The sequence below is a fragment of the Anarhichas minor genome, unplaced genomic scaffold, assembly GCF_050575085.1.
Source record: "Anarhichas minor isolate MPS153535 unplaced genomic scaffold, ASM5057508v1 ptg000021l, whole genome shotgun sequence".
Classification (NCBI taxonomy): Eukaryota; Metazoa; Chordata; class Actinopteri; order Perciformes; family Anarhichadidae; genus Anarhichas; species Anarhichas minor.
In genome coordinates, this window is record NW_027466467.1 from 3,136,699 (window position 1) to 3,155,044 (window position 18,346).

At 41.1% G+C, this 18,346-nt stretch overlaps 3 protein-coding genes across 4 annotated transcripts; all 3 read right to left on the minus strand.

Moving 5' to 3' along the window:
* Positions 1 to 234: 234 nt before the first annotated feature.
* chmp4ba (charged multivesicular body protein 4Ba) lies at positions 235 to 9,449 on the minus strand. Its single transcript, XM_076095769.1, has 5 exons — positions 9,088 to 9,449; positions 3,875 to 4,052; positions 3,510 to 3,624; positions 2,351 to 2,477; positions 235 to 2,207 (listed from the first exon to the last, which is right to left on the minus strand). Exons 1-5 carry the CDS (start codon positions 9,272 to 9,274, stop codon positions 2,143 to 2,145), a joined length of 672 nt encoding a protein of 223 aa, XP_075951884.1. The 5' UTR covers positions 9,275 to 9,449; the 3' UTR covers positions 235 to 2,142.
* A 788-nt stretch (positions 9,450 to 10,237) lies between these two features.
* Positions 10,238 to 11,845, minus strand: LOC142954687 (ciliary microtubule inner protein 1-like). The gene is made up of 3 exons (XM_076095863.1): positions 11,661 to 11,845; positions 11,325 to 11,426; positions 10,238 to 11,078 (listed from the first exon to the last, which is right to left on the minus strand). Exons 1-3 carry the CDS (start codon positions 11,676 to 11,678, stop codon positions 10,923 to 10,925), a joined length of 276 nt encoding a protein of 91 aa, XP_075951978.1. The 5' UTR covers positions 11,679 to 11,845; the 3' UTR covers positions 10,238 to 10,922.
* A 148-nt stretch (positions 11,846 to 11,993) lies between these two features.
* Positions 11,994 to 17,111, minus strand: LOC142954686 (boLa class II histocompatibility antigen, DQB*0101 beta chain-like). Of its 2 annotated transcripts, none has more exons than XM_076095861.1 (4): positions 16,999 to 17,111; positions 14,576 to 14,866; positions 14,103 to 14,378; positions 11,994 to 13,943 (listed from the first exon to the last, which is right to left on the minus strand). In XM_076095861.1, exons 1-4 carry the CDS (start codon positions 17,075 to 17,077, stop codon positions 13,819 to 13,821), a joined length of 771 nt encoding a protein of 256 aa, XP_075951976.1. In that variant the 5' UTR covers positions 17,078 to 17,111; the 3' UTR covers positions 11,994 to 13,818. The 2 variants fall into 2 exon arrangements, with proteins under 2 accessions (XP_075951976.1, XP_075951977.1); XM_076095862.1 differs by having other exon boundaries at positions 17,003 to 17,093.
* Between the last annotated feature and the right edge of the window lie 1,235 nt (positions 17,112 to 18,346).

An 18,346-nucleotide genomic window follows, 5' to 3' on the forward strand; every position in this document is an offset into this window, starting at 1 on the left:
TATAATTGATACATACCAACGGGTTTCAGAGCACTGAAATGTACCTTCAATTACCTAAAGGGGACATATCAATAAAAACTCACCTCGTCAGTGCTTTGCACATATATTTGGGAATCTGAAATGTGACTCAACAAGTCATTCAGATTTGGACTTCCTTCTTATGTCACATGCAGGCTCTTTACAAGGCATGAAGGGGAAACTTATTTTTTGAATGAACAGACACAACAGGTCCGATACTTGCACCAAACCCCAACTTTATTAAGATGAACGGCATACAACCTGGGTCACAGAGCAACATGGCGTCTTTGTACAGCTCTGAGCAGAGCCGGCAACAGGTCGCACTGTTTCTGTGCAGTCAGATACAACACGAGTGATATTTGAGGTAAAACAGAAAGGACGAAGAAAAACAAACTATTGGCATATGCAAGTTTCTTTTCAACAGTTTGTCGTGAAATATCAGGACTGGGGTCGACCCGCTCGCAACGACGGTGACTTTGCATTATAAAAATGAGCACAAGTTTCAAATCACTACTTCACTTAATTCTTTTATGTAACGATTTACAGTCTCAACCCCCTCGGTTTGATTCCGGACCGACCCCAATCCGTCCAATGCGTAACCGTGTCTGCTGACAAGGAGGACAGGAAGTGAAGCTCGCAGCCATAAGTAATGAGCAGAAGTCCGATCGCGAAGACAAACATGGAGCCAAACACGTCTCATGTTCAAAATCAGATTTGCACTACAGGTGAGTGAAGAGCAAAGTGAAAAAAAAAAAATCCAGCTCAGCATCTCAAGAGGCCACTGTGTCAAAGGGCTGGGGGAAAAAACACCACCACACACACTCACACATTACCAATCAACCAATTATTATTCAACCAATGTAGGATTTTCTCAGAGAACATCGATGTTAAACCACAGACGGACAAGGCGCTGGAGGTGTCAGGCACGTGCAATTTTAAACTGAGGAACGAGGTGTTGTAATGTAGCCTCTGGCAGCCATATTGGAAGTTCATATTGGGTCACAAAAACAACAAACAGAAGGCCGGGAGTCAGTGAGCTAAGGTATCAAGTAGGCTTACCTGAGTCAGAAAATTAAATAGTAGAGAAGATAAGACGCATTATTTATTTAGGACTTCGCGAGGCTAAACGGCAAGCCGACAAATCTCGTTCCGAAACGTGGGTGAATCTGGCGAAGCATCGTTGGGGCCAAATTTGAATGTTGTGTTTACAAACCACGAGCTAAACATCCTACTCACTGTGCCTTTAAACAGGCACTGGTGCCACCGGAATGTTCAGGGGTGGTTTCTATCAACAACACTTCTCTCGCATTCAATTTTAGGAATTTAACGGATTGGATCCAGAGAGCCTTGTGGGTGACCAAGACAGAGATATGGCTGACAGAGGGATCAGACACCCGGATCCTCCCTTTACAAGATGTCGACAGCGATATTTCAATGAGAAAGTCCAACATTTTCATTATTCATCTTTTTTTGTTTGTTGCTGCTGCTGAGATTCAGCAGAGACGGTTGTAGCGTCGACGATGAGTCGTCATCGTCCTTGTAGAAAAGCAAAGAGACGACAACGCAGGAATGCAGAAAAAATGGCTGAATCATGTTGTCTTTCTGCCCCCCCCCCCCCCCCCCCACTACATACATCTGTGTATTCTTCACATTCCTCCCAGAAAAAAAAGCCTCGTCCTGTTCCTCCACACACCCTACCCTAGAAGTATGCACTTGCACTCTCCTGCCCAGAGGGCACATTCAAGTACTCTTTTTCCTAAAAGAAAAAAGACAACTTCGATATACTCAACCACAGGCTGTTCGGGTGCGCGACATTTGCTTTGCGTACTCGCTGCCCTTTACAGGCGTGCACAGCTGGAGCGAAAGAGATTCGTACCATGACATTAATCAGAGGAGAAGAGCCTGGGTTCATTTCCTTTTTTTAAAGTCAGTGAATATGTGCACGAGTGCATACTTTAGTGTTGGGGGTATGGGTAGATATCGTAGGCTTTAAGACAGAGCAGCATGCTAGCAGCCAGCTCAGCAGCCCAGAGTCCCTGTCTCGGTTCCAGATGTCTGGGAGCAGCCTGGTAGCACAGAGACAGACAGGAGAGGGGCACCAGCTAGCTAGCAGGGCGAGCTAGCTTAGGTAGCCGCCCAGGCTTCGAGGTCCGCCATGTCGTCCTCGTCTTCTTCCTCCTTCTTCTTGGCTAAAGAATAACAAACAGAGGAACAATCAGAAATAAAACACAACATGTATTCATGTTATTGTGTTTTCTGATGGCGTGCCGCATGGTGTTGTTTGCGTGTGAATTGAATAGATATATCTTTGAATTTAGGCAACATATAATACCTGGTCTAGATGGTAGTGACGTAGATGGTACGCTGGGGAGAGGAACGTCCTCTGCTCCTTGGATTTCCAGAAGATTTTTGTCCAGCTCTTCCTGTTCCAGCTCCTCCAGCTCAGCCATAAGCTCATCCTGAACACACACACACACACACACACACACACACACACACACACACACTTAAGTAATCAAGCGGTTTGTGTAAGCACACCACAGAAATAGACTAATTCATTTTTTTAACGAAAGGCTAATTTCTTTCATCGGAATTTGGAGTTTTCTTCATTTTATTCTAATGCCAGCAGCTGCATCTGATAAAGTTATGAAGACATTGATTGCATCCCAAGCCAACTGTTGTAGAGTCCGTCATGTGATGCAATTGGGCCCTAAAAGACTTATTCCCATAGACATATATTGGGACAAAGAAGTCTGTAAAGCAGATCATTTAAAAAAAATAAAAATTAACATCCCAATACGATCACTTGAATAGCCCTCATTTAAATCAATAGGCACTAAAAAGTTGTAAAATTATGAAGTTATTTCCCGAGACAGCAAGCCGAGACCGAGCAGCTGGAGGCGGGGATAAAGGAAACGTCCAGTATGCTCTATGGTCTATGGGCCTCATGGATGCGGCAGAATTTGGGAAAGGAAGGGGAAAAAACGTTTTTGGCGTCGCGCTCCACAGGAATGAACGGGGGGGTGCGCGCCTCCAACGCTGTAACGCAGCTCTCTTTACACATCCAGAGTGCATTCTGTTTATTAATTATTTATGACGGTTGGGCAAATCTTCAAAAGCCACAACCACACACAATATTCAAGTCCAGTAAACCGACTTGCGTGTCCTCATTTTTGCAACTCAAGTAGATAAATATTACAGCACATCTACGGTAAGAAGGCGTCTTCTCTAGTTACCAAACTACGACTAATGAATGGATGCAAAGGGGACATGCAGAGGTCCTGATATTGATACTAGAGTCTGTGTGTGCTTGTTTGGTGAGTGCACAAAGATGTATACAAGTTGTTGCAGCTGTGAGGTTTATTACCACAACTTTCCTTCATCAGAGCCTATAAACCCCCAACAGCAGGGCAGAGCCACGGAAGATGAGTTCAGACTCCGGTTCTACCGATTACCACGCAGTGAAGGATTCCTGATTTCTACGTTCTCACCTCGTCGAACTCATCTCCGAAACCGATCGGTCTTGAAATGACATCTGAGATTTCTTGGGCCACTTCCTGTTGTTCTGTGATGTCGGCCATCAGGTCGTCTACTTTGTCGATGTCCCTGTGAGACAGGAGGACACAAGGAGAGAGAGAGAGAGAGAGAGACGGCATGAAAATGTGTCCATAAACACAAACATGTCTCGATACAAATCAATGATGGACCATGTGGCATTTGGAGACTTTGGCCACACCTACCAAAGGTAAACAAGGAATGACAAAAACAGCCAAAAGTACGAAGAGTATTAAGAGTTATACCTCAGCCACGACTAAACAAATGGAACCTGCAACATGTTTCTAAACGTCTCTCTTACATGTTTTCGTGCGCGGCCTTCATCGCCTTGGCGGCGTAGCCCATGTTCTTGAGCACTTCTGTGTTGGTGTTGGCGTTCTCTAGCGCCTCCCTCTGGAACTCGATGGTGGACAGCGTCCCGTCGATCTGAGCCAGCTGCTTCTCGTAGCGCTTTTTCCTTTTCAAGGCCTGCAGAGCCGCTGGACAGGGAGACGAAAGAGCGAGACGAAGTTAGTGAAGGACACAACTGCTGCTCCTTATTGGTCTCTCTGTCTTGTTTTTGTAAATCCCTGCTGATGTTGTCACCATAAAACGAACCAGTGGGTGTTACTTTTAAGACGGCCTTGTTTCTTTAAGATGTGGAGATTGTAGCTAACAGGGTGAGACAGAGAGAAACAAAAAGCTGTGACCAGTGGACCTTTGGTACAGTGTACTTTGTGTGAGTGCCTGCCTGTAGGAGCAAAGTGTTTGTCTCTAATGGAGCACGACTGGTAATCTGAGAAAATCCCGTCTGAGCCGAATCTCTGCATGCAGACGCAATGTGCTTCAGTCAGGCTTTTTTTTTAAGGTTTGTATCCTCACAACAAAACCCATCAACACACAGACATCTGGTGTCACCAGGATACTAAATATATAATATAATAAGGGAAGATAACATTAGGAAAACCTGAGGCAACTGTTAGGTTGACTGGGAGCTCACCGCTCACTGGTTTTGATTGATGAAAAAGTGCTGTGACAATAAGTGAATTAATTATTAATTGATATGTCTATATGATATGTCAACTATTCTGACAATAGATTCATTTTTAAAAGTGAAAATGACAAACATTCAAAGGTCCAAGCTCCTCAAATGCAAGTGTTTTATTATTTGATGACATTAAACTGAATATATTTTGGTTTTACTGTCAGTTTAGGCTCTTTTCACAATAAATACACTAAAACAGTTAACTGGAATTTCTGCAATGTTAACTTAACTAACCAACGAACTACATAACTGATGCCAGCTAACATTCTGTCATTCACTAATATATTAATTCACAATTTTACATTTACTGTATATTCTACATTTAGCAGTTCAGTATCTCTCTGTGAACTTTGCCACAGTTAGTTTTGGCGCTTGTCTTCCTCCGTATAGGTTTAAAAAGCCAGGAACAATTATCTAAACCACAACAGGGAATTCCCCGGAGACGTAAAGCCGCTGAGTCATTATGTGGAGGGCGAGGAGGGCGAGGAAGGCGAGGAAGGAGCGGCTGGATTACAGCTTCATCACGATCTGAAGACGAGTAAGTAGTTACATAAGGTTTTTAAAATGATCAAAGATCAGATCTCCACTTGCTGTCGCCATCTTGAGCAGCAACAGGTAACTGAAATGATTCAGTTGGAGGCCTGATAGTTGTGCATATATTTCATGTTTTTATATTAATTTACTTATATACAAATATGCACAGCTATGAGCTTTGTTGCAGCCACAGCGATGCTTCCCCTTGTCAGGACCAGTGTCACACAGATGTAGAGTTTTAGGAACACGGGTAAGAGTATTTAGGCTCTGTTTTCTTTATAACTGGGTCATTCCTAATCCCTTAAACTGAAAAAGGCCACCAGGAGTCCTGTTTAACGTGGCTGTTTGTGAAAGGTGGCTTCTGTAAATTAGCAGTTATTTTACACGGAAATATCTCTGCAAACATTTAGTACATACTGTATATTCATAGTACCGGGAACATGAATCCTAATGACTTTCACGGAGTTTATCATTTGTGGTCTTCAGTGAAATATCTCAACAACGGTACGTACACGTTCAGGTGATCCTTTGGCTTTCTCTTCTCATTTTAAAACTTAAATAGTTACTCGCAACTGGTCAAGAGCTTTTAAATCATTTGAAACTGCAAAGACGAATATGAATCTGACCAGACATCTGTTCACGGCTGGTTTAAATACACAACCCCCCCCCCCCCCCCCCCCCCACACACACACACACACTTATCAATCTACAGTATGTGGTTGGTCTGGTCCACCAGGAGCCAGACAGCAGCTGAAAGTTCCAGTTTCATCAGATTATGTGAGCACCCGGCCCTATTCCTGGACCGATAACATCTTTATGCAACATTACACAAATCATTATTGGATTATCTTGGTCGCAGAGCTTCCATTCAGACCGCACCCTTCAATTTCAGGTCACTTTGGTTCTGTGACCCGTTGCTTTCTCTGCTGTCCTGCTGCTTTCTACACTCGACCACCTCGAGGCATTTTACAGCAGCGACTGTCTCTATGCGTAAAGTCCACTTTCTACTCAACTGAAATGGAAGATACGTCACTATATTAGCTGCTGTTACGTAACCATTTCTCACCATGACGTCATTCTTCAGTTCTTTTCGTGATTGCTTTAACTCTCAGGAACAACTCAAGTGGAAAATGTTCAATCAAACGGCCTCATTAAAACACCTGATGTCAAACACGGAGAAGGACGAGGTTAAACCAGAGAGAGCCATCATGCAAAACGCTGATATCATGGCAGGTTTGTTATGTTTGCTTTGAGGAATTTATGAATTATGTGTATTGTCCTTCATCCCCCGACTACAGAGGCTACCTGGTAGGATGAATTCTGTTGAAAGTCAGGATCAGAGCTGGAGGCTTGTGCATGATGTAATGAAGACCAGTTGTAACTGAGCTCACAGAGCTCTGAGTGATTGTGTCGTGTCTTTTTCCTAGAGAGGATGTTGTGGTTGCATCACAGTTCTCCCAGCAGGCAATCTGGCTGTACATAAACAGGGTATGTCACATCATATCTTCTTGCCAAAAATATTGTGGTAAACGGTATTATCACAAAGGTTTTCTCTCTTGAAGTACTTCAATTAGAGCTGATTAACAGTAGAACTACTTCACACCATGTTTGCCTTGGATTCTATCCAACCTAACAAATAGTGAACTGTATGATGCAATTTTCTACAAAAGTACGAACAAGAATATTAAAATACCACAAACTGAAGCCGGCCGGTTGCTAAAAGTCGAGCCAGTGTGTTTTTGTACACGTTTAACTTTCTTCCAGGTGTAAATGGATCAAATATTTCTTAAAGGGTAGAATGTGTGTAAATGCACACAGAACGACAAGCTCTGTGCTGTGTTCCCAACCCGCTTTAAAAAGTACGGTAGTCAGAATATATACAGGAATTGTTTGCATAGTATATAGCAGAACCAGTATACTGGCACATCCCTCTATGCAAGTCATTAATAATCTGTAACAACCAGACAGGGAACTGACAACTACATGCTGAACGTGTATTGAGTAACATTTTCAATGAATGCAAACGGTCTGAGAGGGTTGACAGTTTCTGACTGCAGGCTACACTCAACTGTCTTGTGGACTCTCTGGAGTTAAAACAGAGCAAGCGTCGCCTCACTCAAACTGAACAAACTGGCTAAGTCACTAGCCTGCAAGCATATTTAGCAGACACGCTGGTGTTCATGTTCACAGAAAGCTAAAGAGGCCAAGTCTGCATTTTGCTGCATACATTTTATTTCCATGTGATCGCCACGCATCCATCCATCCTGCCTCAGCATGCGTAGGCTGGGTGTACATTACGTGCTGCTCCCCAGACCACCACGGGGTTAACAGGTGTTAGATCTGACAATTGATTCAATAAGAACCGGCTAAAAACTAACCAGGACCAGATTCATTTGGTCATAATGGCCCCAGAATCAGCTAACGCGAAGATGCCAAAACCTAACCTAACTATCAACTGACGAAGAAAATCTGCTGAAAAATGTATTGTGGTGAGCGTGTTTCAGATCCTTTTATCACTCAAATCACATTCGAGTCGGCCACTGCGTTGCACATTGCAACACGCTCAAGCACACCTTCCGAGTGGAATAACCACTAGCTCGTACCATATATCATTGTGCTAATTATATTGTTTCCCTCTCAAGTGCCGAGGTCGAGGAGCCAGTTATTGCGATTATTGTAACTTTCCAGAGTTGGCAAGTCATTCCCCAGAAGAGCAACATTTTTGTGAAGTTGTGCGAGTGTCTGAGTGGTTCCTCTTCTAGATAAATAGTGCCGTGAATGAGCTCAGGCCTCGTCACTGCCTTCACAAACACAATAAAGAACTCGTTGCTGCATTAACCTGATCGTAGTCTGTCGTTGAAACTGATCAGTCAGTAACTCGTAGGCAGTCCTGGCCTCTCCCCGTGACTGAGTCTTTCCCTCGGTAGAAGATAAGCTATCTGTCCTGAGATGACGTCATTTTCACATTTTATAGGGTATTTAAATAAATAAATAAATAATAGAAGGCAGTCATTGCATGCCCACCATCTTTGTTTGTCGAGTCACTACTGGGAAACGACCGAAAAACTAAACTGTTACTCGACTATATTAGTAATACATACATGAGATCCACAATCTACAGCTCAGCTAGTGTAGACAGAAGTAGCAGTAGTACAAATACAACATGGAGGAACAGAAACGACAACAATTGAGTATAAACATGTAATATTATTCACACGTTAAACATAATTTGATTATTTTTTACCTGGAATGTTACGTAACCACAGTTTAAAACTTATGTTTAATATTGGCTGGTTGTCATTAAATCAGTGAACTTGAAACACGTTGGAGTTAGTTACACTTAACATGACAAAAGTTAAGTGAATGTGACAATAAAGCAAAGTTTGTAGGTGAACAACTCTTGTTTTTTAGCTGCTTTATTGTTTGAAATGTGAATGTCTGGTGGTTTTATTCTACAGCATTAGTACTAACTGTGTTGCACTTCGTGCAGCTTTCTTTAAATCACTTTTAAAGAGTAGAAGACTAATATAAAAGGTATAAAATGTAGTCAGGTGACTGTGTGGGCCGGCTTGTGTTCAGATAAGCAGCCTGTCAACTTGCACTATTACCACCATTTGCACTAATATCCCAAATCCATTGTCCTTTATGTTCATATATATATATATATATATATATATATATATATATTTATACTGTACATAGTAGTTAAATGTTTATGCTTAGTTTCTCTGTTCTACTTTGTTGTCTTTAATGTGTGTTTTTTATATTGTTGTTTATTTGTATATTCTATGTATGTACACATACATGGCCAATAAAGCTGATTCTGGATCTGTCAACTGCCAACTTCCGGGTTCGGTTTCCTGTCGTTAGCCCGCGTGGCTAACTAACTATAACTAAGTAGCTGTTTGACTAAAAAAACGTCAAAAGCACAAACTTCTCGAGTCTTTCTTCCTCACCTCGTTTGTTTTTCGTGCCGTTCTTCTTCGCCGTCATGAGCTCCATGTCGATTTTCTTTTCTAGGAAATCCTGTTTTTTGGCCAACATCTCCTCGGTCTCTCTGAGTTTCTGCACAGCCTCCTGGGGTGTCGGCGCTTTCCCTCCTTTACCCCCTCCACCTCCGAATAACTTACCGAACAGCGACATTTTAGTTACTAAATGTGAAACAACAACGGGTGTGTTTATCCGTACACTTTGTGACTCCGTACAGGTAACCGTTAAACTGTTAAACTGTCTCTCTGTTTCTCTCTCTCTTTCGTTAACTACCGTCGCCGAGCCGCAGGGCTGCCGCTGCTGTTGTTGTTTTTCTCTCTTCTTCCGGTCTTTCAAGGAAAAGGCCTCGTGATGTCATTACGTCAGCGCTGTTACGTGACTCACTCACGCGTGAGACACACCGTCACACATTCAGGGGGGATTTCACAGATGACCAGACGGTGTCTAAAAATACATTTTTCCATATCTTTAATATCTATTACATTTTGATTATTAGCATCAATCGTTTACATACAACATTGAATAATATTTATAATGTATTTGTATTGATAAATATGTAAATAATGGAACATACGCTATTATTATATGTTAGTATATGTTATTATATGTATACATCCCTATCCTTATTGACACTATAGTGCCAACACACTCACCATATAAAAGCACATGACTGTAGCAATGCAACACTCAATGGACTCTGTTCTCGTGACTCTTTGTGATGTTCCTTCATTGTTTTCATGGGTGTACAGGCTGTGGAGAAACAAATCCTCTCATGGAGGACAATAAATTATCTATCTATCTATCTATCTATCTATCTATCTATCTATCTATCTATATATCTATATATCTATATATCTATCTATATATCTATATATCTATCTATCTACCACCTAAAATGTATATTTACAATTTACGTATTATTATTATTACAAGTGGTAGTACTAGTAGTATAGAACCTGTTTCCAGTGGTGGTAAGTAACTAAATACTTAAATACAAATTGAAGATACTTGTACCATTTCCCATTTTATCCTACTTTATAGTCCTACTTCCACTCCACTTTTTTGATTAATTTAGTTACTTTGCAGAGCCCGAATAATCAAATTTCGACACAACAGAATATTACAACATTACACTTTTCATTCACTGTTATTGTACAACAGGGTGGTGCAACCAAATCCAGTTTATAGTCCCCTTTTGTGACGTGTTTTAAATACTCTATTTAAAACAATTATTTGCGGTATGGTCCATTTTCTTAAGCACCAGGAAAAAAATGTCTCTTTCTCACACACATTTCCCGACTGCATCTCAACAATCACAGTCAAATAAAGGCAAATACTGGTATTCTTCATTTCAAATGTCCAACTACTGGACACTAGATGTATCTTATATCTCTAAAAAAGGTTAATTCTCCATGTCTGTGATCTGCAGACTTCAACATTTTATGTCACAGTTGCATACTGGAACCCAGTTTGTTTCAAAAGTAGCTGTGATAAGAGAAGTAGAGTCATTTTCTCATAGACTTCTATACAATCAGACTTGTTTTTGCAGCCAGAGGAGTCGCCCCCTGATGGCCAGTAGAAGGAATGCAAGTTTAAAGCTTCAGTTTCAGGCCTCCTGTATAACAAAGAGCTGTTATGGAAAGACATCAAATACCATTTCAAGACCATTCCTACAATGGAATGCTTTAAAAAATGTATATAATCTCATGATTGATTTAATTAATGTCTTTATTTAATGCTTCATCTTTGTAGCTCCATGAGTCAGTAATTTGCCAAGAAGAGACAGAATGGTGGCTTCCACTCAGTCGCAAGAGCCCAACGGCCAGTCCAGCTCCTTCAGAAAACTACGCCTCCCATGATTCACCGTGGCATACTTTTCCAGCTGAAGATGCGAGTGCCCTACACGCCAACCAATCAGGGCCTGAGTTGTCTGGGGAACCGGAGGAGAGGGTCCAACCTGAAGAAAACAGAAAAACATGGGCGGTGACAGACAGACAGACAGACAGACAAACAGACTGATAGACAGACAGATAGACAGACAGATAGATAGACAGACAGATAGACAGATAGATAGACAGACAGACAGACAGACAGATAGATAGACAGACAGATAGACAGATAGATAGACAGACAGACAGACAGACAGACAGATAGATAGACAGACAGATAGATAGACAGACAGATAGACAGACAGGAAGCGTACATGGATGTTTTTTTCTGGAGGGGTCGGAGGTCGTGCTGCCAGGTGATGATGGGGATGTTTCACTCTGAGCGCCTCCTTCAGCTTCACACTCTCCATCTTGTACTGAAACACATACGACAGAAAGAGTTGTGTGGTTTTGTGATGAAACAATATCTGTTTTCTTTTCTTTCTAAAGGAAAATGTCTTTGTTGCATATTTCTGTGTATTTTGGTGTCTTATGCAGTTGCTGTGGTACTTTCTCATAAGTAGAGGGCAGTGTGTGACTGGTTTACCTCTGGGACTGTGTGTGTGTGTGTGTGTGTGTGTGTGTGTGTGTGTGTGTGTGTGTGTGTGTACCTCCTTGTAGGCCTCCATCAGGCAGCCCCACTTGTTGGACCAGACTTTGGCCGAATCCTTCTCAAGTTTTAAATGTGCTTTCCTACACACAGAAGACAGTTTAATTGTATAACGAGATTATTTTCCCAAATTTAAAAGACCCTTTTTACAATATAATAACTTTTATGTTGTAGTACACATTTTATTATACTGCTGCATAACAAATAGTGAATAATTTTATCTTTAAAATTTCTTGTTACCACAAAAAAAAAATCAACATATCTAATTCAAACAAGTCATGCTCCTCATTATGATGACGCACCAAATCTCATTAATACAAGGAACTTCTGTCGATTAGTTAGTATGACAAGTCGTATTTATTATAGCACATTTCACATCAACACAATAAAGATAAAGATGAAAAGAAAAGGAACAAGAAGTGAGTGAAAACACTATAATAATGCTAACAGCAATAACAATAATAACAGTCATTCACAAAAAGCATACAGGAATTTTAAACAAAATAAAGGTTTTAAAAATCCAATCAACTTGATATGAATCCAAGTAACAATGATAACGGCTATTCACTACCAGCAGGAAGACACATCCTACATTTTTAAACACAAACATTCATCGATGTGAACATCTTTGTGATAGCAGCACTGAAACAAGGAGCAGTTAGCAGGTTTACCAGATTTCATCCTGATGCACAACGTTGACGGATTCGGATGTTTGCTGTGAATCCGCCATCTGTCCTGACTGTGTGTGTGTGTGTGGAGTCGTTATCTCTGTCCGGCTAATGTTTCACCTGTGTGTAAGTCACACCGACGGACCTGTTTACCGTTGCCGGGGAGACGGAGTTCCCACCCTGACAGGCATACATCACTTCTCTCTGCCCTGAGTGTGTAACTGTGGCGACGGTGGGATGGAACCAGTGGAGAGGTCGTTGGGAGCTCAGACACGTTTGTGCTTTTCGGTCACGGTGCTTTGGTTCAAGCTGAAATATCTCAACAACTCACAAAAAACTAAACTGAGGGCACATTTCACCCCCATACTGGCTGCCCGTGAGCTACGGAATTGATTTTAATGTGCTTCAGATCGTTTTCAAATCACTCCCATGTCACATATTACTGTTTTCTTTTGTATTTTTTTGATGACGAACAAAAAATTCTGGTTCGATCTGAATTTTTCTTTCCTGTGTTTGCAACTAACAGGTACGAAAAACAAAAGCAAAAGACCCATTATTTTTTTTCATCTGTGACAATATAGTTTAAGCAGATGCATTTTATGTTTCGTGTTTGTTGTTGAAATACTAATCTTGGCCACAAGAGGCTGAAGTGCCCCACTACCCGATCTAACGATCTGTCTTTCTGTGTGTTCTTCGTATATCTCGAGAAACGCTCATCTGATCTACTTCATACTTGGTGTGTGTGTTGCTGGGGATTCCCCAGAGTGCTTTTTAAAATCTGCTGCAATTTGGATAAGTCCATTATTAATAAACAATTAGGGGGTTTAGGGGGTCTGCAGACTTGATGTCGTCCACAGCTGGCCTTCACAGACCGCGGCTCACCGACTGCAGTTCACTTCTGCTGAAGGAAGCTGGATATACTGACGTTACAACCAAACGTTTCTTCACTTCCCTGAAGCACATCGTCACACGCCATCATTAAAATAATTAGAAATGTTAGAATGAATAAACCGAGTTAATACTGAGAGCAGCACCGTTAATCAATATTTTGTAAATTACCAGTACCGGTTCTCACCACCTATCCCTATTCTTAAGTCATAAAATCAGAAGAGAAAACTATTTTAATCACTCTTAGAAGTCCGGGCGACTGTGGCTAAGTGCTAAGCAGGGCCGTCTTTCAATCAGAGGGCAGGCGGTTCAATCCCCAGCTCCGGCTCTGCTAGTCGCATGTCGATGTGTCCTTGAGCAAGACACTTAACCCCAAAATTGCTCCCGTAGTTGTGCCTACGGTGTAGAAATGTGATAGACTCTGAATTGTAAGTCGCTTTGGATAAAAGCGTCTGCTAAATGACTGTAATGTAATGTAAGGACCACCAGATTTCTTTTTCTCACTTGCTTCCGTAGCAATGTGGACAAAGTCTTATTTAATTATTTCAAATGGGAGTAAAATGTGGTCCAGGTTGACAATATCCTCATGACAATGTCATTGACTTATAAAACATTATAATACTTCCTCCTGTACTTGATCAGTCCTGAGGACAGACACACTGCTCCCAACAGCAGAGCACAAACGCCACCAACCACGAAGCCCACATCGGACCGATTAATGGAAGAGTCTGCAACAAAATAATAAGAGAAGCATCTATCATATGTGCATTATACACAATTCCTGTTAATGCCGAAATAATGCAGCACTTCAGATAAAAAAAAGGACATTGTATTGTTCCAGGAGAACCAATTAGCTTCCCTAAACAAAATTGTAGCCTCGTCCTCACCCCAGTTGTAAACCTTGGGCTCCTTTAAGCTGACGTGCTCCACCACACAGCTGACCCCGTTCTTCCCGCCGGGCGTGATCTCCAGGTAGGAGTGGACCTGATAGGTCATGTTTCCGTCCGTCATCACCTCGCTAAAGGACACGCCCGAGGTCACTTCCTGTCCGTCGCGGAGCCACGTCACCCTGATGTGTTTGGGGTAGAAGTCGTACGCGCTACACACCAGCGTGGTGTCGTGCCTGGAGCTGCTGGTCTCCACAAGAGTGACGCTGGGTTCAGCTGAAATCAGAAGGTGAACAGTTTTAACTGAAAGATGATTACTAGCTGTGAGGCAGCAGCACCCGTGTAATGTTTGGAGAGTGTATATTTTGAATAAACACTCAATTACACAATTACAATATTCTGTAATTGCAAGACATTTCTGTATTCAGGAGATCCCATTTGAATTGTGTATCATCTAGCATTTGAATATTTACCCATGTTTTCCTCAGTAACGTTCAATACCACTCCAACATTGTTGACACAGACCAGCTGCCGCTCCACTATCCTCTGCAGAACGTCGTCCTGGTTCTCATTAAAATTGGACGCAGTGATTAATCCGGCCGGAGTGAAGCCCGTCCAGTTGCCGACTGTGCTGTTGTACTGCATCATATACTCTTTGTTGAAATACCAGTCGATCAGATACTCCACCTGCTGCCCGTCTCTGGAGTGCACGCTGCACCAGAAGTCGGCATGCATGAAGTATCCATTTCCATTAGCGGCACAATCTGAACGGTAAAAGGAGAAGAACCACATTTTATCCTTTTTTAAAAACTAAATATGATTTATTTAAAAGACAGTAGGTTTCTCAGTATTTAATATGTGTTCATGCACAAATATTACTTAAAGTCACAGTATGTAGCATTTTGCGAGATCTGTTAGCAGAAATGGAATATAATATTCATGTCCATGTTTTCAGTCGTGTTTAATCCATAAACTAAGTATAACAACGTAACTTAAGTACAGAAAACACGGAACGCTAAGAAATATAATTCAGCTTTGCGACATGAACACCGGTTTCCTTAGTGAAAGTCCTGTGTCCCACTATGAGTCACCCAGTCACTTGCTCTGAGTGTACAATGACAGAATGGCACTGTTATTGTACTCTACTTATAAAATCATTCATACCCCATTTGGTGAGACTTTGCTGCAGTAATCACCTGCAGTTAAGAAAAGTTGCGTTTTTGTTAGCTAAGAATGAGCCCTTCGTATTTACATAGGAGGCGGGTCTTCTTCACAGAGTCCGCCATGTTACACTGCCATGTTTTTCGAGTAGCAACGAACAAACAAAACACTGGCTCTATAGAAAACCTGAAAGCCAGCGTAGTTCTCCGACACGGTTGTGAAACTGCGGTAACGTGAGTTGCAAAGTGCAAAACCGTGGTTACCGCCAGCCGCCGTCTGACTTCCGTTGCTCCTAAAGTAGTGTTTTTATGGTCAGGATGGACCCTGAGTGAGGCGAACGGCGTTATCACGGTCTTGCAGTCGGTGGCTCACGTTACTGCAGTCTTGTAAAGGGAGTGAGCGGAAGGGTATTCGGTTAGTTGCAATCTGCAACCACACCGCTAGATGGTGCCAAATCCTAGAAACTGTTCCTTTAAGTTGTATAAAAATAATTTCCTTAATTCTTTTACACTAAAGCAAATTATTTTTAGCTTTTACACATTCGATTAGAAGATATTAGCAGATACAGCAACGTCGGTTTGTCTACTACTCTGATTTAGACTGAAATAGCTCAACTCTTGTAATGGACTGCAATGAAAATTGTTTTTTTTAGGATAACTCAAAGATATTTACTGAACATTCATGTCAGGTCAAGTTTCAATACTGTGACTCTGTGGCCAAAAATCCACTTATCATTTTACCATCAGCGCAGAGCGGAGTTCAACTTCCTCTTTCAAATCACTGAAGCGTTCACAGAAACAAAAAAGGAGAAATAAGATGCCCTGAATCTGAATATCTACAGATGATCTATTAGAGAACAATGGTGGCAAGAATCAAAACAACACTATAACAATGCTGCGTTACAAGCAAAGGTCTGGCATTCTTTTTAATTCATTTTACTTGAGAAGAACAAAAGTATTGGCGGCAAAACTACTGAAAGTATCAAATGTAGAAGTACTTAATAGGCCTTAATAAGACACAGTTGGGCAGACCTCAAGACACACTCATATATTTATAGTCGTGTCTTATCTCTGTTGGTTTCGGTTCGTCTTTCTTTGCTCTGTTGCTTCTTGGAGCCTCTGTTAGCTTGTTGTTACTTGCCCGCCATCTGGACTCTCATTCTTTACGCCTCTTTTCTCTAATAAAGTGTCTTTATTTCATCTCTTTATGCCTCCGAGTCTGCATTTTGCTTCCTTCCCCGGCTCCCTGAATCTGCAAACTGTGCCAAAAGGTTATTAAAGGTGCTGTATTTAACATGCTGAGCTTTAATATAGCAGCAAACAACTCTTAGCTATGTAAAGATGTAGAGGAGTAACATCTACCAGAGCAGAGAATGAAGTCTCTGTGTGTTTTGTTATCTGAGTTTTTCTTTGCTTTGTTGACATAGACGGGCCGGCTGCTTTAGTGGTCTGTTGGTTTGTGGACGTTGTGCATGTTGAGAGCCATTGAGAAATGAAATGATCGAAATGCTCCCAAACTCTGATCGTGCACCTTAAAAGTCTGACCTGCATTGAGTGTTTTTTTCACTTTCAGTTTCAACACAACTTAAGCTTTTTAAGCAAGACAATTGTTCCTGTAAATCACTGTAAATGTTCATGTCAATGTCAGTATTTTAACCCAGCTTGTTGTGTTGCTCAGAGATCTACAAATAGCATCAAGGGAAACAAAATAAATGGACCAAAGTAGAATTACTCACCCACCACAGACCAGGAGAAAAGACACAGAAACAGCAGGTACCTGCAGGATTTCATGTCGAAGCCAAAGTTAGACCACATTGTTGTAGCTTCTCAGCCGCTGCTGAGCATTTCCCAAATGATTCTTCCTTTTCGACTACAGTTACTGAAACCTTTAAACTTGGTTTATAAACCTATAAATATCTGTTTTAATCTAACTTTTTCACCCAATTATTACATTTATAAACAACCAATTCTCAACAGTAAGTGCATTTTAAAGGGACATTACACCAATAAAAACATAACTTTACGAAACATTTTTCATGAATGCGTTTAAAAAATGTGTTTCATTTGTTTAACATTCGCTCGTAGCAACTAACGCATTTTTATTATGTTGAGGATGGGATGTGGATATTTATGGAATCTGCTGTTGAGTTCAGTTTATCATGAATCACAACTTTCATGAACGAGTTCAAAAAGTTTGGATCCTGAAAGTGATGTCGGACTTCACACAGGAAGCTGAAACCAAACACCAACGAGAGAGAACGAAAGTAAGAGCTCATTCCTCTTTTCCTTTAACAAAACCCTCACGGATCCCCTCCAACTGTGCTTTCTTTCTTTTTTATTGTCACAGTTTGTTTTTCAGTATTATTTCTCTCTTAAGTGGAGATTAATGTTAACTCTGAGAAAAGACAAAGTCAATGTTAAGGGAAGACACAACAGGCAAAAAACATAGTTTTACATGCACTGGTCAGTTTTGAGATTTTGGGCTTCTTCTTTTAGACTAGAGGAAAGAAAACATCCCAAATTCACATACAGGTGTTTATTGTACTTCTTTGTCTGTTTGCATCTGTAGATTTCTCCTAACTTCCCCAAACGTTACCATCAGATAATGCCTCATTTGCATATTTAAACATGCAATTTTAGAAAATTTGCAATACAAAAAAACAATAATCTTAATTTAAGTAATCGACATGGGAAGTTTCATGATCTGTTAGTTAATTTTTTTAACCTCTTCACCAGTAGTGTCTTGAAAATGTCTGTGATTTTACAAAATCTTTGAAGGCCGTTTTCTTAAAATGAGTTCCACTAGCAAAGAAGTGGAGGATTTTCAGGGGAATACTTTGGGGATTATCTCTAGACCAAGAATGCGTGATGAGGTAGAAATGTTTAATGATGTCTTTAAAGGAGCAATACACGGTATTCAGATCAACCTTCTGTGTTTGCCATTCTCTACTCCAGTCATTCCCAAAGAATGGAGATTTTATTAGGGTCACCGAACAATTCTGCACAATTTCTTCCATTGACTTTTATTTACCTAAATGTTTGAGTTTTTCTGATGATTGAAGCCCACTTATCACATCTAATATG

Bases quoted from the DNA above. Each gene is read 5' to 3' on its own strand.
- chmp4ba (XM_076095769.1), bottom strand. From the start codon at position 9,274: ATGTCGCTGTTCGGTAAGTTATTCGGAGGTGGAGGGGGTAAAGGAGGG. The intron at 4,053-9,087 runs GTGAGGAAGAAA...CTCCCTGTCCAG, and splicing joins CGGCACGAAAAACAAACGAG to CGGCTCTGCAGGCCTTGAAA. The intron at 2,478-3,509 runs GTGAGAACGTAG...GTGTGTGTTCAG, and splicing joins TCGGAGATGAGTTCGACGAG to GATGAGCTTATGGCTGAGCT.
- LOC142954687 (XM_076095863.1), bottom strand. The intron at 11,079-11,324 runs GTACGCTTCCTG...TGTTTTCTTCAG, and splicing joins CTCCAGAAAAAAACATCCAT to GTTGGACCCTCTCCTCCGGT.
- LOC142954686 (XM_076095861.1), bottom strand. From the start codon at position 17,077: ATGTGGTCTAACTTTGGCTTCGACATGAAATCCTGCAGGTACCTGCTG. The intron at 14,867-16,998 runs GTGAGTAATTCT...TTTACCGTTCAG, and splicing joins TTTCTCCTGGTCTGTGGTGG to ATTGTGCCGCTAATGGAAAT. The intron at 14,379-14,575 runs GTAAATATTCAA...TTCTGATTTCAG, and splicing joins CGTTACTGAGGAAAACATGG to CTGAACCCAGCGTCACTCTT.